The sequence below is a fragment of the Camelus ferus genome, chromosome 10, assembly GCF_009834535.1.
Source record: "Camelus ferus isolate YT-003-E chromosome 10, BCGSAC_Cfer_1.0, whole genome shotgun sequence".
Classification (NCBI taxonomy): domain Eukaryota; kingdom Metazoa; phylum Chordata; class Mammalia; order Artiodactyla; family Camelidae; genus Camelus; species Camelus ferus.
In genome coordinates, this window is record NC_045705.1 from 39,600,849 (window position 1) to 39,625,491 (window position 24,643).

Genomic DNA, 24,643 nt, shown 5'->3' on the forward strand with positions numbered 1-24,643 from the left:
CAGGCATTCACTCGCCTTCACAGAGAAGCAAAGCCTCTGAGAAGGCTGCTCCCACTGTAATGTAATGTGGAAGCAAGTAACAATCAGCGGGTTTTAGTACCACAAAAGGCACTGCATACTGGTGCCTTCTAAATCCTCACTTTTGCTCTTGATTAGAAAGGTACCTGACCCTGCATCAGAGCCAAGTGACGCTGATGCTCACTTTCCCTGAACCTCTCAATTATTTTCCTTGCCTCTAACAAGATATCATCCCCATTTCTAACCCTGAATGTGTGCCTGTACCTGCATAATGATTTGCTTTCCTGTGTGGCTCACAGCTGTGGTATCATATCAAACTGTTGGGCCATAAGTAATTTGCTATTAATCATAGTCTATGTACCGTAATCTGTAAATATTTACTTTTTAAAAATAGAAATTAGGATCAATTTCTCCATTTTCTCTACATAAACCTCACTCTTGGTTATATTTTACTATGTTTGCTTATTGAGAAGAGAAATGGCAGACCATTTAAAGTCATTTAAAAAGTTTTGAATTATTAAGTGCTTTATTTCCTCAAAAGAATGCTTGGGTTTCAGCAAAATTGGCCCCTTTTGGGAATATGGTTCATGAACTGTTTTACTGGAATAAGTGGTTGTAAGTCTATGACCTTGACAATGGTGACTATTAACAGGCATGTTTCCAAAGAGCTATAGGAGTCACAATACTGTGGTGCTGGGTGAGTGTGTACAGCTACAACATCATCTTTGCGGCGTTCTGAAAGATGTTGAAACAAATATTATCTAAGACATAAGGTCAGTATGGCCAGACCAAGGCTTCTGAGACATGGATTTGAATTACTGATGGAAGGTTTTGTATGTCCTATCAGAGTGTTTGAACTCATATTTTTGTAAATCTACTGTTTAAGATTTAAAATAATTTTTTAAACTGAACTCCAGGATAAAATATAAATCTACAGAAGAAAGCAGGTTACTAGTTATACAGCATCCTGATGGCAAAAAAAAATTTTTAAGCATACAGTAAATCGAAGAAATCACATTAACAGCTGAGAGATTTGACTACATAAAAATTTAAAACCACTGAAGTAGAAAATCTTATAAACAAGCAATAAGCTGGGGAAATATCTACTTCAATATATTTATCAATATTTTTAAGATGTTCCTACAACTCAATAAAAAAGAAAAAAAAAAACCTCTGAATAGAAAATAGAGGCTGCTAGTGCCCAATCACAAAAGAGGAAAAAAAATGACAAACGGATACACAAACATCAATGTTTAACCTCAGTAGGAATAAAAGTAATACAAATTAAATGATATGCCCGCTTTGCCTGTTTAAAAATAATAAAGGATTTTCAAATCGATAAATCATAATTTAGTTGTGGTATGGTGAGAGAGACACTCAAATTTCCGGTACTGTGAAGTGTAAAACCCCCTTAAAACATTTCAAGAAAGCAATCTGGCAATATATATCTGACGTTTTAGAAGTAATCCTGCCCTTGGGTTCAGCAATTCTACTTCTAGTGTGCAATCTTAAGAAGAAAATATTTTTAAAAGGGGAACAAAGGCTTCCACAGAGAGAAAGTCATTGTGATTTGTTATAAGAACAAAACAAAATTAAGGAAGCAATGAAAATGTCCAGCAAGGAGACAAAGGCATAGAACATAAGATACATCCACGTTTCACCATTAGAGTTAATATTCATGAAATATTTTAATGATATAAGAAAATATTTTATAATGCTGGATAAAGTGGAGTTCAAAGTTACATATGGGGTTGTAGGGAAGAGTGGGGGGGGTGAAAACACCTCATTCTCTTACCACTTGGGAAAGGGACTTGAACTATGATGTGAAAGAAAGCACAGTGGGAAGTAGGATTTGGGTGCAGAGCTGGGGTGGGATGAAAGAGGGCTTTCTAGGAAGTGGTGACACACAGCATGTGCAAAGCTAAAGAGGAATCTGAAAACACGCCCCATTTAGGAAATTTGTTAAAGGCTTGAGTAGGAGACAGACTTGAAAAGGTAGGCATGTCTTGAGTACAAGTCTAATATCCACAGGCGACTGGAAGCCATGGAGATTAGCAGGCACTGAACGCAATTAAACGGGTTCAATCATTTTGACTGTTCATTTGTATAAGTATTTACTAAAGGCCTACTTTGTACCAGGCCCAGAGAGAGGTATTATTGACAGTGAATAAGATAAAATCGTTCCTTCTGCTCAGTGAGCAAACATTTTGTTTGCAAGGAAATTTAACTGCAGGGCACAGAGGCTTGTCTGAGCTACTTCCTGGTGATAGGACATATGCAGAAGGGAAGTCAGAAAAAGCTGAACTGGCTGAGATCAGAAAGATGAGCTCTCAAGAGCTGGGTCTTTACTCCAGAGCTTTCCCATCAAGATAACCCCTTCTCTCTCTGTGCTACGTTTCTTCTCTCGCTACCCACCCCTTTCTTTAACTGGTATTTCTAAATGAGACGCTCTCTACCTCGTAGTTTCTGCTTGCTCTTAGCTTCTGTTTCCCAGTAACATCAACTTGCACACGACTCAGGGTGGCCCCTCTGGCTTCCTTTACATCATCACCTACTAGCTTCACCTTTCACTGAGAGTTGTTCCTTTGGCCTGCTTTTCAATGAAAAATTCCTAAGGATTTGAAAGACCTAGTTCACTTTTTTGAGTAAACCACATTATTGGTGACTGGCTAGCATCTGGGTTGGCATCCTCTGGGCCAAGTCCACACCCTGTCCATTCAAATCTGGCTGGAAGAAGAACCACCTGATCCTTCTGGGTTTGCCCTTTCAGCAAAGCTGTAGGCGGGACACCACCGTCTGAGGTGAGCTGGGCATTCACTGAGTCTAAGGTTTGGCCTGTGGAGTGACTACCTACACCTGTATATTTTCAGCCAGGACTGTATGAAGATGGTATAAAGGAAACAAAACCATTCCTCTGGGAGAAAAATTTGGAAACAACAAAAGAGAAGAGCTTTAATGATGGAAAAATATGAGGAGCTTCACAAAGCCTCCTCCCTCCCAAAGAAGGTCCAAAGTGTCTATCATGATATTAAAACTAATGTTACAAAACAAAAACTCTACTTCTACAATAATCATTTTCTTTTCTCAGAGGCTCCAAGATGACTTATACCTGTAACACTGAAACTTAAGGTTTCCAAATCTGGTAAGATCTTGAGTTTTAAAATTCACACCTACATATGAATTTCTGAATATGTTTAGCCAAATCATGCCTTCTAAAGCAGAATGCAGTATGTCAACTCAGCTCTATACTTCTGCGTGTTGCTTTTACGTTAGTAATACAGACTTGATAGGAGAGAAAACCCCTTATGCCTTTAACTGACTGAAAGCTCAGGTGGAGTATAACAGCAGCTCCCCTGTAGGAAAGATGATGTTCAGATATACTCTCTGCTTACAGGCAGGATGAAGTGGCTTTAACTAAATCACTTAAATGGATTTCTTTCCCATCTTTAGGAAATGGTACATTTTCCTCTATTTCATGCAGCTGTTACCATTTACCATTCTGGGCCTGTTATTGGCAGCAGGTTATGAAGACTGCCTGGCGGCCAGAAATGAAGGACAAGACATCCATAACAACAAAAGATTGCTGTAGCTCCACTGCCTTCCGCTCTTTGGAGAGGACTGTTTGCTAAGAAGCACTGCTACTAAGGTTGCAGACTAAGAGATCTTGAGTTGATGGTTCACAACCAACTAAAATGACACGTGTTGTTCCTTTCTCCCAACTGCATATTTTAGGAAATTCCCATGAATGTATGTATAACTTATTCTCGGTTTCTAGCAGTCTCACTCCTACTTTCTCCAGAAAGCCTTCTGAAGTTACCTACTTGCAGATTTTTCTCTCTTACCAATTCCCATACAGCATATTCTTTATGACTGCCCCCTGGTTTTGCACCCTGATGGATTTTAAATAATAATAGTAATAATGCCAACAACAACATCAACAACTGCTTATAAGTAAGTACTTACATCTCGGGAACCTGCTACAAGCCAGGTGCTGTGCTACACTTGCTTTCTATAACATGCATTATGTAATTCACCCATTAATCCTAAGACACATACAATTTTATTATTTGTAAGACTTACCACTACCTTGCCTCTCCTCACATAGCTGACTTGTTCGTGGCAGGGATGGGCTTTGAACCCTGGTCACCTGGCTGCAGAGCCTGGGCATGTAATCATTATATTTTATTTAAAAAAATTCTAGCATATATTTCTCCTCAGGGTCTAATTGTATTTCTCGGTCATCTTGGGAATTATAGTTCCTCTTTTTAAGGCAATAAGGAATAGAACAAAGAGTAAGCTGTGAGTCTGACCTTCTAGATTCGAATTCCAGCCCCATCACTTAGAAGCCATGTGATCTTGGGCGATTTGTTTATCTCCGGGCCTCAGTTTCTTCTCTCAGGAATCAAGAATAGCACTTATCTCCTCTTAGGACCTTATGAGTATTAGATGAAATGATGATTGAATAGCACTTAGCACAGTGCCTGACTGGCATTTGGTAAATGTCATGACTGCCACGGGTATTTAAACAGGAAATCTGGCAGCTACCTGGTTCGTACGTTTAGTCATTTTCACGGATATGAATTCATTCTTAAGAGATGACTTCCTCTTCGGATGACAAAATCACATTTCTGGCCATGTTTAGGATTGCCAGATTTAGCAAATAAAAATATAGGATGCTCAGTTAAATGTGAATTTCCAGTAAACAATGAATATATTTTAATATAAATATGGTAATATTGCATGGGACATATTTATACTGAAAAGGATTAATTGTTTACCACTGTTGAAATCTGGTGTTTAAATTCAGATTTAACTGGGCATCATTTTCTCTGGCAGCCAGCTGGCCCTTTGCCTCACAAGCTCCCGTGTTGCCAGTACTCTGCCCTCCAGCATATACATTCACACTGTGGTATAATATACTTGTTTACTCTGACTCTTCTTTTGGTTTGCTGCATTCTTTTAAGTCTGCAGATGTTCTTAATTTGTTTTTGCATTCCCAGTGTGCAACACTGTATCTCCATGCCTATGCCCGAATTCTTATCTATACTCAAATCTACACATAAGTTGCAGATTAACATTTTGATTTAGATCATATTATACATATTATTATGCTATTGCTTTTATTTTCAAATTTTACATTGAATATTAGGCATCCTTCTGAGTCAGTACACATAGCATTATCTACCTTTTCTCTAACATCTACAGACAGCTACCCTAACAGCTACCCTCTTTCTATATCGGTGGTGATGGTACCAACTGCTAAACCTCTGACCCAGAAATCTCACTTCCAGGAATCTGTCCTAAAAGTTGACTACAATAGGTATACATAGAAAGTCATTGTCACAAAGCTTGCAAAAGCAAAACACTGGAAAAAACGTATGTGTTCATCAGTATTGAACAGTCATGTAGGGATTGAAAACATTGCCATGAAAACATTTGGTGACATGGAAAAATATTCACAACATATTATTAAGTGAAAAAAGCAGGTTAAATAGTATGTATATAGTTTGGTCTGGTTTTTGCAAGTAACAGAAATATAAAAGTATGATCCCAATTTTATATAATAGATATCAAGAAAAAATGTTTGGAAGCAAATGCCAGGGAATTTGCTGAATATCATATCTGGGAAATACGTCTACATAAAGTTTTAATTTTCTCTCAGTATTGCATGACTTTTAAATGACATTAAAAGCTGTTTATCATATAAGCTGAGATATAAAAAGCCATAAATCTATATGTAGGGTGAGGCCAATTCTGTGAGAAGTGTATCTCTGTGCCTAAATGGAAGCTTGGAAAAGTCACTGAAATGTTAACAGTGCTTTCTCCAAGTGGTAGAATTATAGGCAACTTTGATTTTCTAAATTATACTCTAAAATTATTTTTAAAAAATATTTTCTTTTACACCAGAGGTCTGTTAGAGGTTTGTATTGGGTCTTGTTCAATTCGGACCCAAAGATCTATATATTATGAAACAGCAGAAATAGAAAATATAAATTTTCCCACTACTAGGCTAATTTTTGTTTAATAATGAGTTACTTTTATTTCTGTATGATGCACAGGTACTAACAAGTTCTTACGAGAGTGGTAGTGCAGCATTAGGAATAATTGGTTATAACTAACAGGATGGCCTAATGGACTATCGCCATATTTGCCGTTTAAATTTATCAGAATCTCAAATGTCTTGAGGTATGCAAATATATCTAGGTATTAAGAAGAGTCCAATTAAGGTTTAGTCTACTTCAGGGAAATTATGTGCTAACTAGAATCCTTTTACAGAAATGATGACAATTAAAACATATTTACAGCAACTGTAGTCTTTTCACTAATGCATCTACTCATTCATTTGATATATATTTATACACTTGGAAAACATACAGGGAGTTATGAACATGGTGGAAAGGACATGAGTTTTCAGACTAGAAAACCTGCCTTTTAATTCTGTTCTGCCACTTACTCAGCTGTGTGACTCTGGGGAAGTTAGTTATGTTGAATCTTGGCTGCCTTATCTAGAAAATGGTTTACCTTAAGACCTTCCTTATAGGACTGCTATGAGATTAAATGAGATGCAATATGAAAAACCTTAAATAATCACTGCCATATGGTAAGAGCTCAGTAAATAACTGTATTTATGTTCTGTTTTTATGTATGAATCTAGGGGATGTGGAAGATAAAAATCTGATCCCACATAGATTCTTCCCTCAAGCATCAATATGTCCTAGAGAGAGGATGTACGTATGCCTATGTGTGTGTGTTTAATAAAATAAGCTAAAACTGGCTACGTGTGTTGGGAAGGAAAGATAGACTGTCTTGAGAATTCAAATAAAAAGAAATGATATCCTGCTGAAAGAATTAGGGGGAATCTTATGAGGAGGCACCACTGGAGCTGGGACATGAAAAATGGACATTATTTGAACATGTGAAAATAAAGACAGAGATGGCTATGAGAAGCATACGTTTGGTTGACAGTGTTGCAAGAGCAGGCAGGGAAGCTGGTCAAGCCAGATATCTGGTTAAGTTTGTTGGGTCATGGGGGCATGAAGGGGAAAAGTGGAAGATGTGTCTGAGAATATGGCAAGGTACAACACAGGAACCCATCTACAGCAGAGCTTCTATTTTAATAGACAAAATGAACTCTCCTAAATCTTGGGGACATTACGTGGATTTTGTATATTTGAGGAATTTTACGGTTATTTAATATTCTAGGTGGTAACACAGAGAGTTTGAGTCTCAACTCTCCTACCTAGTAGCTGTGCAGATTTCAAGTTACGATTTTTAGTCTTGTACAATTGTGACAGAGAGCACGTGACAACTACTGTGAAAATTAATAGAAAAAAAAAATCCGAATGACTTATCAGAATGCTTGACAATGGCCAAACTCAGCCAACAGTCACCAGACTATTCCCACCGTTTCCCAAACCTCCTCTCCCTCCCTGCCAAACACATTTTTGGGACAGTCATACGTATGGCCCTCCTGCTCATGCTCTGAGGACTTTTCAGTAAGAAATCTCTCCTTGTATACTGTCGGCCAAGGTATTTCCAGCAGGTTGAGTAAGAGCGCAAAACACATAGAGGGATGAAATAATGGGCCTTGAAGTCCATCTGCAAAGAGGACTCCTGGCCCATCAGGAGGATGCAGAGAAGACTGCTTTTTTGGGGAAACCCCAACTAGGCCAGTATATCCAATGGAAGTGAAAGCTATTTTTAAATGAACTATTGAAATGAAGATACAGCAATAAGGAAACCAGATAGAGGAAATTTTTTCTCTTTCTTTTTAAGATTATCAGTAGAGCTGAACCTTCCATCTACCAAATCTAATCACTCTGGAAGAGATTCAGCGGATGGGAGAAATTTTAGAACAATACATTCTGATCACAGCTAAGATGGGTATCGGGCAGCAAAAGTACATACGGGTTATAATTAAAAAAAAAAAAAAGACACAGTGAAAAGTAGGGGTCAAAACATCAAAGAGCTAGTGGACTTCACAGGCTTGTGTCAAGAACTTGTGTAGTTCAGGATACCTGAATGCCAGCAGGGTGGAATACAGAATGTAGAGCTTAAAGTCATCCTACAATCTTCTCTTTTGTCTTCATGTGAAACATTCTGCAGAATCTACATGACTTGCCTAAGCTCTGGAATTGGATTTCTGGAGTGGTGGGGTAGGGAAGGAAAATGGTTGAATGTAAGTTTATTCAAGTAATAACAGAGAATCCTCAGATTTGTCTGTCACTATTTGGTCATACAGATCATCACTTTCAATCTTCACAGCAACAAACTTTCAAACTTTCACAGTGGATGTTACCTATAGTTTTTGGATAAGGAAACTGAAGTTCAGAGGGGATAAGGTGATACTAACAAGGGAATGGTCAAATCGAGATGTGAATGCAAGTTTGTTTTGACTCTAACATTCACTATGCAATATTGCACCGAAAACTACTAAGTAGAGAAATGTAAAGCAAGGTAAGAATTTCCCATAGTGTGTGTGGTAGCTGTGTGCACTGTTCAATCTCTTGTGTTTGCTGAGGCACCTAGATCAATGGGTTCCTACAAAGAGCATCCAGCTACACACAACAGACCCAAGGCAGTTTGGTGGCAGCCTAATATGGGTGTGGAAGTGGGATTAGAACTCTCAGTTCAAGCTCCCAAATTTATCCCTTCCTACCCTGTTTCCCCCAGTAACCATAAGATTATTCACAATGTCTGTGGGTCTGCTTCTTTTTCGGAGATGAGTTAATTAGTGTCCTCTTTTTTTCTTTTTTTAGATTCTACATATGAGTGATATCATAATGGTATTTTTCTTTCTCTTTCTGGCTTAACCTTTCTCTATAAAAACAGATTAAAAAACCCCAAATTTCTTCTGCATAGCACAGGGAACTATATTTAATTTCTTATAATAACCTTTAATGAAAAAGAATATGAAAATGAATATATATATGTATATGTATGACTGGGACATTGTGCTGTACACTAGAAATTGGCAACTGATTATACTTCAACTAAAAAAAAAGTAAATGAAATGTTAAGTAACATATATTTCTGGAAAAAATTCTCAATTCACTTCCCCACAGCCTCTACTTTCCTGCCTTTGGCATGTGTGACAGGTCTGTAAGACGATCAACAGTTATTCTTCACTCAAATATGCATTTAGCCATGAGGACATTGCCTGGTCTGCTGTGAGGTGGTAGCTGCGTATTTAATGGACCTAGAAGTACCTAAGATTCCTTTGTAAAAACAGGCATCTCATAGAAAAGGGAAGTAGTGACTAGGGAGTAGGCAGTTCCGAATTTGACTAACATAACCTGTTTTTTCCTGAAGCAATGTAAATAATAAAAGAGAGGGTTAGAATAATTTATTGAAATATTAATTTGGTTTGGAACTTTAATATGTTTTTTCGTCCCCAAGCTTGAAGCAGATATTCTGTCATAGCAATAAACTCATATTCAATTTTGCTTCACTGGAGATTTGTGATACAAGAGGGAAAGCAGAATTTTCCTGAAGAAACTCTCTTCCAAGTTTTTGTTCGCCAAAACTCTGAGCCCCTAAAAGATTGATGTTCAGGGAGAGTTTAGAGAAGTAGGTAAGAAGTACTATCAGACGTCATTTGATTTAAAGAAAATAAAGTCACGTGATATTTTAAAAAGAGTGTGTGTTTATAGAGTAAAATGCACACCTTAAAGGTGTCTTTAAATAGGTAGCACTTTTAATTATAAAATCTTAACACCACTGAACAAATTCTGTGATTGGAAACTTTCTCAGGAGCAATGCCCTTTCTTTGCACGGGGTCACTAATATTGTCAGTAGTTTAGGGTCACCTAATGTTTTTATAAAAACTTATCTGATGGGAGAAATGCCTGACCATGTTTTCTTCTACTGTGCTCCATTTTGCGTTTATTTTCGATGACACGATTTTTCTGAAGTCAAAGACATAATGAATATAAGCCAGTGGTTCCCACACCTGCCTGCATCAGAATGACCTGTGAGGGTTTTTGTTCTGTTTTGAGTACTAACACCACAGTGCTATCCCTGGACACACAGATTTGGTAGATCTGGGGTGGGACTCCGGACTCTTGTGTTCACAAAGGTTTCACAGGTGACCGCTTGGTTGTGAGAGTTTGGAACCAGTTTTAGACAGTAGACCAGTTCTTTCTGAGAAAGTTATGAAGGAATCAGTCACATTTTAAATTGCATTATCTCTTTCAGTACTATAGAATTGCTCAAAATTTTTTGACTTGATAATATTCAGCTGATAAATGCTAGTATCTGTAGAGTATAACTGGTAAGTTCTTTTTTTCAAGGGAAGGTAAGAAATACTACTCTTCATTATTTCACCACTGAGATACATAAAATTTAATTTTTATAAGCAGGATTTAACTAAGTACTTCTCTCTAAGCTGCACAGCACAGTGGTTCTCGGGAAGGTCCTACTTTGCTTTAGCTGGGGAGACCACAACCACACCATGAGCCCCTCTCTCGCTTGCAACTCCTACAAAGCTTCCTTTAGTTCTCATGACTTTAAATTCAGCATAATCTTATTAGCACTACACTCAGCATTACAGGGATTTGGATATATACTGTGTGTGAAACTTTATCCAACCACGCCTGGTCCAATCTCATGTTACACGGTGAAGCTACGGGATTAATGCTACCCCTGGGAACTGGGAAGTCTCACCAGAGGTGCTGCTGTGTATAAAACTGATTTCTGTGCTCAAATCGTGAAGCTATGCAAAAGGAATCACTGCATTTACATAAAAAGTGTTAATGACGCCTGCGTCATAAATCAGAGCATTTGGGAAAGTATATATTTGTGTTTACTTAATATTTTAGAATTAAAAAATTATTTATTTACTTTTGTTTATTTGGGGGGGAGGTAATTGGGTTTGTTTGTTTGTTTATTTACTAATTCAGTGGAGGTACTGGGGAGTGAACCCAGGACCTCACACATGCTAAGCACGTACTCTTACCACTGAGCCACACCCTCCCCCATAGAATTTTTAATTTTAGAGTTTTTGAATTAAAAATCAGTTTCTTTAACACTTAGACTTTTCATATAACTTTAATGTGTAGGCTTGGTTTTGAATAAAGTCTTCTTAATCAGGATCGCTCTCTGTCTTTTTTAAAGAAATGGAAATGTAAAAGGAAACATGACTAAATGAACATAAAGTCTCAAAATCTACCCTTTCAAGGCAAGTATAAATCTATGTTTTATGAGGCTTACTGGAAGCATATTTCCTCTTTACTCACTAATCTCATTCCACCATCCGCAACCAGCACTGCTATCATCATAACTGTACCCTGTCCTATAATCACCACGGTGCCCTGGACTAGAGGTCAAAGCTAATAATAATAATGATAATGATAATTATGGCAAATCTGAATGCAGCTTATTTTGTCCCAGGCTCTGTCCCAAGTGTTTTACATAGATTACTTCATTTAATCCTAATAATAACTCATGAAAGAGGGAAAAGTGGGGAGACAGGCACAGAGAGGTTATGTAACTCATCCAAGGTCAAACAGCTAGTAAGTGGTGAACCCAGAGTTATTCTGACTCCAAAATCTGAGCTCTTCACCAAGATGCCACCCTGGCTCTAGATTCCGGGTTTTGGATTTGCCTCTTACTCTCTACTTGTTGTAGGGGAAAATGGGGAAATTATGGCATCTCTACCGCCTCAGACTCTCAATCTGTTATGTAGGTATAATAACATCACTCTGCTCCTTTTGCATGGTGTTAGAGGAACTAAAGGAGAAACAGGAAAGCATCTGGGCTGTAATGGACAGTATCAGGGTTTACCAGTACTGTTATAAATTCAGAGCCAGGACCCACATAATTGGCTTTGAAATCTCTGGCTGTCACATTTATTTCATTCTGCCTCATCCCCTGTCTCAACGTGGTAAATGAGACTTTAGAAAAAGATTAGAAGGAAAAAAACATAAAACAAAATATCAAGCTCTAACGGATCAGTTGACAGCATTTCCATTTAGGACACAGCCTATGTAATAAAGGACTCACCTTGTTCTACTTCAAGGTTGGTCTAACTAAAAAAATCTAGAATGAGGGTTGATATTTAAATGTTGACACACAGAGGCACATACACTCACAGGGACTGCTAAGTTCTTTCATGAGGACTGAGGACGTTCATTAAGACAACCATCTGGGGTCTGGTGTCATAGCCGGAACAGCAGGACTGACCCCACCCAGTAGGGCACCATCCAGAAGGCCTCCCTTCTTTTTTGAGAAAACCTGATTGCCCTCCCTGAACAGGCTGTAAATATTGCTGGAGGAAGCAATGATATAAAAGTTCAGTTCTACCTTTATGGATAAAAGGAAAACCAGAGAGAGATTAATTTGAAGCACAGAGAAAATTCTAGAAATCTTAAAACTAATAATGCAACCCATGCAGTACAGCAGAAAGAGGCAGACTATGGAGTTAGTTTGTGTCCTGATCCTGTTATACACCAGCTGCATGACCTTTACCAGCAAAGTCAAGGACATGGATTCTGGAGCCAGACTGAACTGTGTTCAAATTCCAGTTTTGCTACTTACTATATATGGAGAAAAAATTTAGTGGAAATATATATATAAATAATGACTATCTCTCTGCAGTGTGAGTTTTTAAAAAAATATTTTAGTTATTTTGTAACTTTTCTACAAATACACATTACTTTTATGCTTAGGGAAAATAATAAATAGAACTTACTGGAAAGAAACCATTAAAGAGGTCTATAAAGCAATAAAAGGGGCAAGGAATAGAATAATTTTCCAAGGATACACTCATATGTGGACAATTAGGAATCAGCTGTCTTCAGTCTACTATTACTTTATTGACGCATGGATGTGAAAATAAACTCCTAGAGGAAGAGGCTAAGCCTACTTGTTTTAAGTTATAATATACCCCCTGTTTCAATGTCACACAGGTAAGGGCCAGAAATAAGCTGCACATTTTGGTGGTGATAGCAGTTAACTTGCAATGTAAAGGGCCTGGGGTCAATGAATAGTTGATTGCTTCTACAGTGGTCCCTCCAAAATTCACCATCACCCACCATTAATCCTTTTTTGTCTCAACCAGCCCTGGAAGCCAAGGATGAATTCACTCTATTAAAATGTAATGCAGCATTGATTAAACAACTATCTATTTGAATTTCACATCTATAATGATAATAGCCATAGATGTGCAATAACCATCTTCCATAAAATTATAAGGCCTAGTGTTGTGTGTTTATGCCTGGATAATTTATTAGGTACATGCAAAATGACAAATATCTATACAAGACAGTCTCAAAATCCCATTACTGTTTCATTCTTCCTATCATTAAATTCACTTCCCTGACAGCAAACAGCAGCATAACATGTTTTCCAATACATGTTTGGATATCCTCCTTTAATTAAGATTTGTCAGCTTCCCATTAGCATGCTCACTCCCTCTGTTTCTAACAGGAGAGCTCTATCAATCACGCCTCAAAGTTTATGTAAGTAAACCTAGATGGTTATGTGGGGCCACCAGCAATAAAGAGAAAACTCCCCTTGAGGCTTCCATTGAATGGTTTACCCTCCATCTGTCTCACTTGTTTTGCCCTATTCACCTGCTCAGCCCCCCCACCCAACTATACTTTGCTTTAAAAGAGACACAACAGTACCCGGCTTCATGCAGCAGAAATCAAGTATACAGCACAGAGCAAAACAGGTAATCTAGAGACATCACTGGGAATCTCTGACGTGGTTAAGTTTTATCATGCACTTTACAGAGGCTATGAGGAGTCCGATGCCATGTTTTGCAGAATATCTTTGAGGGAAAAGCTCATGAGATTAGTTGTTGAGCGGTACTATAAATAAAGTGGGGGCAAAATCAATAAATTACACAGAGGATAACTGTATTTAGCCACACAGGCCAGACTGATAGTCTAGTTTTCATCATATTCAACTCCACTGAATACTATATTTTCAGCGTAGATGGTAGTTGATACTCATTGTATTAATAAAAAGAAAGATCATTAATAAAGCATTAATACTATAAGACTTCCTGTAATATAATGTTTAAGGTGCTCTGCAAGATGAATTAGTTGAAAAATGTGTATGTCAATTTTGTTTGAGTATCTGAGTAACGCTGGCTACATTTCCATTCCACCAAAAAATGATTTGGTGGAGTAGTTCACCTTGAATCTTTGTTTTAAGTAGTATTAATAACAGCATTTATCAAGTGCTTACTTTTTCCCAAGAACTTCACATGCATTAACTCGTTTATTGGAAATAATAAGCCTGTGAGGTGGGAAGTATTATTCTGCTCATTTTACATGTGAGAAAACTGAGGCAAAAGGTAGTTATGTCACCTGGTCAACGTCACACAGCTAGGAAGCAGTCAAGGCAGGACCCTGAGCAGGGCAGCTCCAGGGCACACCGGCCTCATCACTGTGTGAGCCGGGCCCCGATTTGAAAGCAGGCATAGTTGCCTGCCCAGGACATTCCCAGTTCTTTTCTCCTATACTTGGTTAAAGGCATTTAAAAAGATTTATTTCCTGTGTCAAAAGAAGGAACTTTCAGTTTACCCAGAAATGGTTTCAAGTCAGTAAATACAAATTAAAAAGAAGAGAGGGTAAAGACATGGAAACAACCTAAATGTCCATCAACAGATGACTGGATAAAGCAGCTGTGGTATATTTATACAGTGCAATACTACTCAGCCATAAAAAAGAATAAAATAATGCCATTTGCAGTAACATGGATAGACCTGGAGATCATCATTCTAAGTGAAGTAAGCCAGAAAGAGAAAGAAAAATACCATATGATATCACTCATATGTGGCAACTAAAAAAAAAAAAAAGGACACAAATGAACTTACTTAGAAAACAGAAACAGACTCACAGATACAGAAAACAAACTTATGGTTACCAGCGGGAAACGGGATGAGAAGGGGATAAATTGGGAGTTCGAGATTTGCAGATACTTCCTAACATATATAAAATAGATAAACAACAAGCTTCTACTGTATATCGCAGGAACCATATTCAATATCTTATAGTAACCTATAAGGAACAAGAGTATGAAAAGGACTATATGTCTGTGTATGTGTGACTGAACTCTTACGCTGTACACCAGAAATTGACACAACACTGTAAACTGACTATACCTCAATAAAAAAAAGACGCTAGAACATGACCAGACTTCACTCTGATGGAAACTGTTGTCTGATCCTTTGAGAAACGGTCCATCACGGAGACCATAAGCCTTGAGACATAATTAAGGGGCTGTCTCAACAACACAGACTTAATAACTGACGTGTTTCTGTAACTTAGCTCAGTGCTTCTCAAATGTGGGTATTCATCTGCACCCTGGGGCTTGTGGTATTTGACAGGGACTTAGTATCCCCAGAAACCTTTCTGGTATGTTACTTTCTGGTTTCTTGTTGTTATTTTAAGATTTTGGATGAAAATAATTTAATTTGTAATAAAAATAGTTTCACATGAATGCAAACAAAGATATTTCCCATGCTTTTATGACAAAATCTAAGATTTGCCTGTTTCATGCTTGCACAGAAAGCTTCACATTCTGCCCCAAATCCCGAGGAGAACAAATTTCTTTTTCAAGGCCTAAGGGCATGTGGGTAGAAATATTTGAGAAACAGTTGTTTAACCTCTAATTAGTTCTGATCCACAAAGTTAAACACCAAAGGAAAAAAAATTAACAACAGTGGCAAACACTTATGCTGTTCCTGAAAGATCACGGCATAGCTGATAACAAGTATAGAAAAGGCTGCAGGAAAGTCACCTGACTTAAGCAGGCCGGCTCCTCCCGTGGCGCTCGGCTGCTGCATCTAGCCCTGCCACGCAGCTCGGATCCCTCCTCCCCACTTCTCCTCCACCGCTACCTGTCCTTCCAGCCCTGGCTGTCAGAGTCTCTCCCCTCGTTTCTTCAGTGGTCCCTCCTCTTCTTCACACACCAGTCAGAGGTTTTTCTTTTATAAAACATGAGTCAGATAATCTCATTCTCCTGGTTACTTCTCTCTGGTTCTCAATGCACTTAAAATTCAACCTACATTCTCTAGTATTACCTACAAAGCCCTACATCATCTGGCTCCTGACTCCTTCTCCAACCTAATTTGCTGCTATGTTCCCATTAGCTCATCTCCTTCCAGCCAAGCTGGGCTTCCTTATATTTCTGGAACACACCTAACTTATTAATGCCTCAGGGACTTTGGCTTGTTATTTCCTCTTCCTGGAAGGTTCTTTCTCTGATCTTTATATCACTTTTCCCCACTTTTTATTCAGGCCTCAGCTCATATGCTATCTCCTCAGAGGGACATTCCCTGGTTATCCGACTTAATATTGCCGTCTTCCCCAACAGTGTCTATGGCATTATCATACTATTTTCTTTATGGTACTTATTTATCTGAAACTCTCTTATCTCTATATCTCCTATTCAACACACTAGAACTGAAGTCCATAAGGGAAGGAGCCTTGTTTGGTTTGTTCACGATTGTAATTTTGTTGCTAATAACTGTGCTTGACACATGGTAGAAGCCTGAGTATTCACTGAATGAGTGAATGAATGAATGAATGAATGAGAAAAGAACTGGAACACACTTTAGATACTATTTCCAGTAAGCCACTGTTCTAGTATTTGGCGAGAGTGGAGTGGAGGGAGACTAGTTGAATGGGTTGTATCTGGTTAGTAATAAGGGAATCATACTGTGACTATCAAGAGTCATAATTTGGAGTGGTCCTTGAAGGCTTTATTTAGCTTCTGCTTTTTGATCAAATTACATGAGGGAACATTATATGGAGCCAGTTGGAAAGACATCCGGGTATAGTAAGTTCAGGGCCAGGTGAACTTGATTTCTATCACTGGGAAATAGATGGCTCACAGCCGATAGGTTAGGTCCCTGGCTTTCATAATGGCATTTATCACATTCATAACTCAGGAAATTAAGCCCCCACATCTTTAAAGAGAAGTTTTACTTTGCACCCTCAATTTTGGGGGATTCATTTTAGTTTGGATGATTTGTTTGTGTATCCTGAGAATATGTAGCCAGACGGTGAGGGTGTGTGGTTTGCATCTCTTCTGGGTGATCAGGGAAGACTTGGCTGAGTAGAGAGGGAATCCATAGTTGTAGGTAATGTACAAAGTGGGCACTCCTCACAGGTGAGCATTGTTGATTATAGCTTTTTGTAACTGTTACCTTCTAACTCCATCCAAAAAAAAAAAAAATCAGCTTAGAGAAACAGAAAGAGCACTGGACTGTGTGTTTGAGGTCGTGGGTTCTATATCTGATTCTTCTACTCCAAGTTACGGGACTGACGGGCAGACAACAAATCACGCTAGGCCTTGTGTTTCTTATACACCAAATGGAGGAATATTAGCCTCTATGGTCATTTATGGCCCTTCCGGCTCTGATAGTCTATAATTCAGTGAGCCGAAAAACATCTCAGCATCTCTGTAATAGCTTTGTTTCCCAAAAGTTGAAGACAGGGTGTTTACAGGGTAATAATTTTGATTTATAGGGGAGTCAGTAGGCTTTCTACTAAGAGAATTTTATCCAAGGCCTTTTTGTTTATGCTTCCTTTCTCTAAATTAATGGAAAAATAAAATCTCCCAGCTTACTCAGGTACACATTTCCTTAAACAGTAAGAAAGGGATTTTCTAAAAAAATTCCAGGTAAGTCATTTAGGTATTCTTCTAATCAAAATTATTTCAAAATTTCTTACTGTATTTCCCCAGAAAAAGTGAATATGAGTCAGGAAAACAGGCAAATACTTCATTAGACAGGCAGCACACAAAAGCCAAAGACTGCATCTCTATCCTCTTTACACGCAAACACTTTCAGAAAAGACGTGTAATGGAATCTATATAACAGACAAAGATATTATGAGGATACAGAACAAAAGACTATCAATTTGACATAATCTAATAGTTTGTTGGAAGGTTCCCATTTCACAGAAGTGTATCCCCATCAGCCCAAGTCTCATCATTAAAGATTCATTCCCTTGATTTACTATTTTAGAAAAATTAAAAAGTAGGCCCCAAATATAAGCTACTATAATAGGATAATAATCTTATACAGCCCTCTAAAGATGACAACCTTCACACATACCATCATATTAAAACCTTACAATTCCAAGAGGAATTAGAAGACCCTTTACCCCAAATTTACAAATAAGAAAAATCAAGACTCAGAAGATTAAATGGCTTGTTTAGGATTATCTAGGTGGTAAGTGGTAGGACCAGTCTCCTGATACAAGCCCAGTCCTCTTTACCCAACATTTTTCCATGGAAAGAGACTGCATGAGATGGTGAGTAGGGGGTGGGGTGGGGATAAGGACTTTGAAGATAGACTGACCTGAATTTAAATTTTGATTCTGCAATTTGCTTGCTGTGGGACATAAGAAAATTACTTAAACTCATTTTTCGATAGCTGTAAAAGCAAGAATACCATATAAATAATATAGGTCCAATAATATATATTAAAGCACTCAGTGTTCATGGCACATAGTAGTAATCCTTTTATTCTTACTACTCTATGTAGTAGACTAGACTTACAACTAGGTTGCATATGAGAGAAAGGCTAGAAATATAAGGATAATTTAAAGGTAGGTACTATTTTCCCTTATGAGCCTTGTGGTCAAACTATAATAGATGTATTCATTTTACTCTATTTCACCTTCCTCCTCGAGCACGCACGTGCTATCTCCTGTCACGAACGCCCTTCCTCATCTCTTGACTCTGATGAGTGCACATTTTTTCAAGCTCAAATGCTACAGTTATCTCCTCTTTAAAACTTTATTTGATGCAATAGGCTGTTCCTGTGGCATTCACTTCAATTAAAAAAAAATCATTTATAAATACTTACTAAGTGCCCAGTGCTGGGGAATTCTGCTAGAGCAATCACTTCATTGAACTGATCTAATTTTGTTTCTGTTAGTAGTTCCCACACTTTGGGACTTTACAGAAATTTTACATTTACAAAATGAGGACTGATATAAAATAAAGTTGCCAACTTTTAATTTTCTAGGTAAGGATATATTAAGTAACTGCCATTGAGTACCACAAAAGAACTGGCATTTTGAATACAAAATATAAAAGCTCAAGATTAAAATAAAATGAAGATAGGCTTTATAGAAAACTGCATGGAGGGGATCTGCATAATCAGGGAACAGGTACTGGAGAATCCACTGGCTTCACATATGTTTTTGTCCCAATTTGACAGTTCTTAAGAGATGCTGTTTCTTATTTAATTTTGCATTCCTAGCGCAGGGCCCACCTTTGAGTAGGAAGTATACAATGGGTATGAATGAGGCAGTGAATTAACCTCTGAACACATATCTCTGAGACCTATGGTGATGCCTTACAGCACAGAGCACCTGTGAGAAGAGCCAGTGGTGGTGAGAGAGCGTGGGAGGTGTGTGTGTGTGTGTGTGTGTGTGTGTGTGTGTGTGTGTGTGTGTGTGTGTGTGTGTAAACTGATATAATTGATTTCACACATTTCCCAGGCATTAGCCATTCAGAAGACTTTATGCAATGTTAACAGATTGTCCTGCCAGAGAACAGGCAAGAAGTAAGGGACTGAGGCATGTCACTGTACGAAGAGATGGACTCTTTTCCTTGGACACCATCTAAAATATTCCAAAAGCCATCTTAGGTGGATTAAGAATTATAATGAGTATACTTATAATAAATAGATAATACTCATTTAATATTAATTATATATGAGGCTCCGCTGTAAGTTCTTTGTATGTATTATTTCATTTAATCATTACAACAACCTACTGAGAAAGATCTGGTTACTATTCCCATTGTAAAGATGAAGAAACTGAAGCTTGTAGAAGTTAAAAGATTTGCCCAAGGTCACACTGTTAGCCAGTGGTAGAAGTAGGTCTCAGACTGGATCCAGCTGTCCTTAGAAACCATCAAAACTCTTGGATCCCTTTCTAGCCACATATTTCTATGACGAGAACAGTTTTATATGACTTGGTTTTCATTTTAAAAATAAGGAGAAAATTAAAATGTTTCTTCCTAGCTGGAATTTTAAAGCTTGTAAGGCACCCAGTTTCTCTACTTAAAAGCTGTGTGACCACAAGCAAGTTCCTTAACCTCTCTGAGCTTCAATTTCTACATCTCTAAAATGGGTATGAAAGCTCTTCTTTCTGTGTTTTGGGGAGGATTAAGTGGATAGTTTAAGTACAGCATTTAGCAAAGGGCTTGGACCATAAAGGACTTTAAAAAATTTTAATTCACTGTGGGGCCTAGTAAAATAAAATGACATTTTCAAATTAAAATCTTTATCAAATATTAGCTATAGGAGGAAAGCAAATACATTATTGCTCTGGTGAATAAAGGTGCTTATTTTATACAATCTTTAGAGAACCATGAGGATTATCTTTGCTGCAGCCACCATTTTAATTAAGAGCACAGAGATTAGGCATTTCAGCATAGGAAGAGGTTTATATTTGATTTAAACCACAGATGCACATTTGCAGCATCTAAACATTCCATTCCTTGGCTAAAGATGTAACAAGCCACTTCAGCAAACCTGAAATTGCCAAATAAATGGAAAATGCTTAATCGTTTAAAAAGAAATAGCAAAGGAATGAAAAGACCAAAGCATACACGGGCACCAGTGAGGAAAGTCAAGCAGCAGGAAGTCTCTTTTTTAAAGAGAGTCAACTTTTTTAAAGGCTGACAACTGACTTCATTAGACAGGCAGCACACAAAAGCCAAAGACTGCATCTCTATCCTCTTTACACTGCAAACACTTTCAGAAAAGACGTGTAATGGAATCTATATGTAATGTCATTCTGGGCAAAAGTGGTCCTCACTGACTAAAGCAAGTTGCAGAGCAATGTGTAAAATACACACTTATTTTGTAAAAACAGTGTCAAGCCCCATCTATATCTGAGATTGCATTTGTACATGTTTGTACGAATACAGAGAAGGTATGAAAGGTTCAAGCCAGAATGCCACACTGGGAGCCTCAAGACAGGTTGTGCTGGAGGGAGTTTGGAGGAGATTTTTGTTTCTTGAACATCTTTGCACTACTTCACCAAATGCAATGAACATATATTACTTGAGCAAAAACATGTAAAGGTAAAAAAGAAAAAAAAGTACATCTCTTATGATTTATCCACCCATTCATTCATTCATTCATTCGCTCAACATCCATTATTTATTGAGTCCTTACCGGTGACCATGAAGTAAACTATGTTGCTCTTCTCTGAACTGTCAGACCTGACTTTGTCAGAGGCATGTTGGCTAAATTTGGTTTTACTTTGTGGGATTAGCAATGTGGTTCTGGGCTCTGTCCTAAAATCCTGCCCTGTTCCCCTCTTGGGACTAATGAGATATATTAAATTCAAACCATTTGGAGTTAATTTCACTCTTTTCCTTTCCACTTGTAGTTATTGCACTCGGGGGAGGGTTGACTGATTCCCCAGTTCCACTGAATTGGGGGTGGCCATTGAAAGCAAGAACACGGAATTTAGAGTAAAAAAAACCCCAGGGTTTTTCAGTTCTGACTCTTTCACTAACCAGATACGTAATATGGGTAAGCTACTTCCTTCTTTTTGAACCTCAACTCCACCTTCTCTGAGTAATAATACCGATGTTACAGTACTGCTGTGAAGCTCAAATAGCGTTAGGTATCGAAAGTCCTAATAAATTGAAAAGCGATGGATATGCGTGTGTTATGTCTCCAGAAAGAATCTGTGGATTTGCTTCCAACAAGGGACAATGACACATGTTTACAAGTCTGGGCAGATTTCCACTTGAGGTAAGACTATAACAGGTTTGAATGGTGCAGAATCAACAGTGGCCATGTTGGGCAAACCCAATTTCTTCCCAGTAATGATCACAAACCCAATTAAGCAGTAAGTATATCTGACCTGGTGTAATCGTCTTCAACAAGCATGTGCTTTGGAATCGGTGAGTACCTTCCTGGAGAGATGGGCGGCAGGGAGGTTTTGTATTCTAAAGTGCCATTGTTGCCAGAGAGTAGATGATTTTCCATTGGTGGAGAATAAGCTAAGGGGTGAAAAAAAAAAGAAAAGAAATCTGTTAAGTGGGTGATTCAATGTGTCACGCTACAGTTCTGTTAAAACTACAAAGGTTTTGTTACATGCTAAGAATTTCCTTGTCCTTCAACAGGGGGAGTTGCTGTTTGTTTGCATTTAATATGTACTAGCACATGGTGACCTTTAGGGTTGAAAAGATGTAGTAACAGTTTTATCTGTAAGCCCAGTTAGTGTAATTACATGAAGAGAAAAATTGGAGGAGAGACCTAGCACTCATTTTCAGAACGATGATTAATTTTCCCATTGAAATAAAAATGTTAGCTTTCTAATTGCAGAGCTCACATTCTTTACATATAATTATTATCAAATCATCAAAAGCAGAAGGCTCTTTGGAGCAAGTTCTTGTATAAGACTTTAATCCCCAAACATGCTGTCTTCCCATCCCAGAAAGGCCAAGAACTCTGGCCTTTCTTTTCTGTTCCTCCACCCTAATGTGTCTCCCTTTTGGGTGACTGAAAAATCTTCCTAATTGGGTCTCCTGCCCCTACTCTCTCCAAAATCCATTTTATACATTGAGAAATCCAGGTCTGATCACACTGTTCTTTTGCTTAAGTGCTCTCCAGTGCCACTATTGTATTGACTATAAATTCTCCCTTTCCCCATCCTTACAAGGTTGACTCATTTCAATATCCCCACCTTACACACATCCTGTGGTCCTTAAACAAAGTCCGTTCTTCCCCAAATCTGTACCTTTGTTCCACTTTACCAGCTACCTGCAAATCCTGTCTCCTCCCTCACCGCTGATACTGAAATCTCACCCATTCTTAAAGACAAAATTTGACTGCCACCCTCTGCATAAAGATTTTTCTAATATTCCAAAGATAGGTGATACCCCTTTTCTTTGAGTGCCCAAAGGACATTTATTTTTACCTCTCTCATGGCATATACCTCCCTCTCATTTTGCCAAATATTGCTGCTGTTTATATATCTAAATTAGCCTTCCTTTCAGTGAGGGCCATGATTTGTATCCCATGTATTACCTTACAAGGTGTCTTGCACATATTGAAACTACTCAATACATATGTCTTGAATTGCACAGCAATTTTGCTCTCTCCCTTTTTTTATCGTTGACACTGACCTTATAGGCCCTTCTAGAAGAGGCTCACAGAGCCTCAAGACTGATTTTCCTACATTTATCTGGTTTGAAGAACTCTTTCATATCCTAAGGTAAGGCTGATCTCAGCTTACTGCCTGCTTGGAAAAAAAAAAAAAAGACGTATTTGGGGGTAAGTCATTTTATAATCATCATTAAGAAAAGCAATAGCTAATGTAATAAGCAGGTAACAAAATTATTCAACCTTTAAATTTCTCTCAAGAGAAACATCCAAGTCTAAGAGAGGTTAAATGACTTGCTTAAGACCACAGTACTAATTAATGACAGGTCCTGAAGACATTGTGAGTTCCCAATCTCACAACTGATTTCTTGAAATTTCAGACTGAGCAAATACATTGATGTGGATGAAACTGCCCCTTAAACTCACATCAAAAAATGAATTGCTTCTAAATCTAGTCCCCAAAGACAGAATCATCTTACTGACCAATTAAAAAAAGGAGAAAACATGGGGCTTTTGTAGCAGTGACTTTGTGGGGACCCAGCCCAGCATCTCAGAGTTAACTGTTGCCCTAGAAACCCGCACTTCCAACCCATCTCTCCTGCCACAGTTACTGACAACTTTCTCTGTCTTCCCTGCCAACCTAACATATTCAGGTAAAGGTAACAACGGTATCATGGTGATTAAGGATCATGGTTTCACCATTTGAGGGCAAGGTCCTTTCCCCCAGGAAGAAGAACAGTGCCATCTTCAGTTCATTTTGCCAGTCCCTCTTTTCCACTCTGCTACTGTATAGATCTGAACTAGGAAGAGGGACTACTATGGCATGAGAGCTACCATGCTTCAGGGGCTTCAGAAATAGCCTTTAAAAATATGTTGCCCCTATGCTGTTGTAATGACACTGTCCATAACACACATCCGTAAGCCTTTCTATAACTGTGAACCTAGTAAGGCCCCCAAGGCAATCAAGAAGTAAAGCACAGGATCCCCCTGAAGTATTTCCACAAGCTAAACAAGAGTAAAGGTGCAAGCAGAGGACTTTGCCAAGTTTTGTAGAATTCCAATTTTGCAAATCTGGCATGCTATTCGAAGATGACACTGAGAGTGGTACTTACAGTGAGTAATATCAGGTGGACCATAAGGATCAGTCATATAAATGGTGGTGGGTTTGCCAACTTTTAGATAAACTACATCTGACGTGTTCTTCAATATTGCTACTGCCTCTTCATGTGTTACTTCTTCTAAACTGTAGTTGTTTACCTGAAAGGGGAAAAAGAAATCATTATTAGAGCCAGATCTCTGCAGGCAAAGAGAAATATTTAGGCAAGAAGATATACAAAATTAGGACCTTATGTAAAGATTAAATTGCAGTAATTACAGTCCAGTACCTATGTCATACTTGAACAGTCTAGATGGATTAATGACATTAGCCAAATCAGATAAGGTTCAGTAGTTAATGCTAAAAAACAAGGTTGCTCTTGTCTTTTTTAGGAAGCAATATATTATCATGGAAATCAAAATACT

General features: G+C 38.1%; 1 protein-coding gene across 22 annotated transcripts in view; it reads right to left on the reverse strand.

Annotated features, from left to right (window-relative positions):
* The window catches only part of DLG2 (discs large MAGUK scaffold protein 2), a 1,704,777-nt gene that overhangs the window by 428,860 nt on the left and 1,251,274 nt on the right, over window positions 1-24,643 (reverse strand). For all 22 annotated transcript variants that reach the window (XM_032488772.1, XM_032488771.1, XM_032488766.1 and 19 more), the window contains 2 exons: window positions 24,235-24,379; window positions 21,879-22,017 (listed from right to left, as the gene is read on the reverse strand). In XM_032488772.1, coding sequence (XP_032344663.1) covers window positions 21,879-22,017; window positions 24,235-24,379 — 284 coding nt within the window. The remainder of the gene's footprint in view (window positions 1-21,878; window positions 22,018-24,234; window positions 24,380-24,643) is intronic.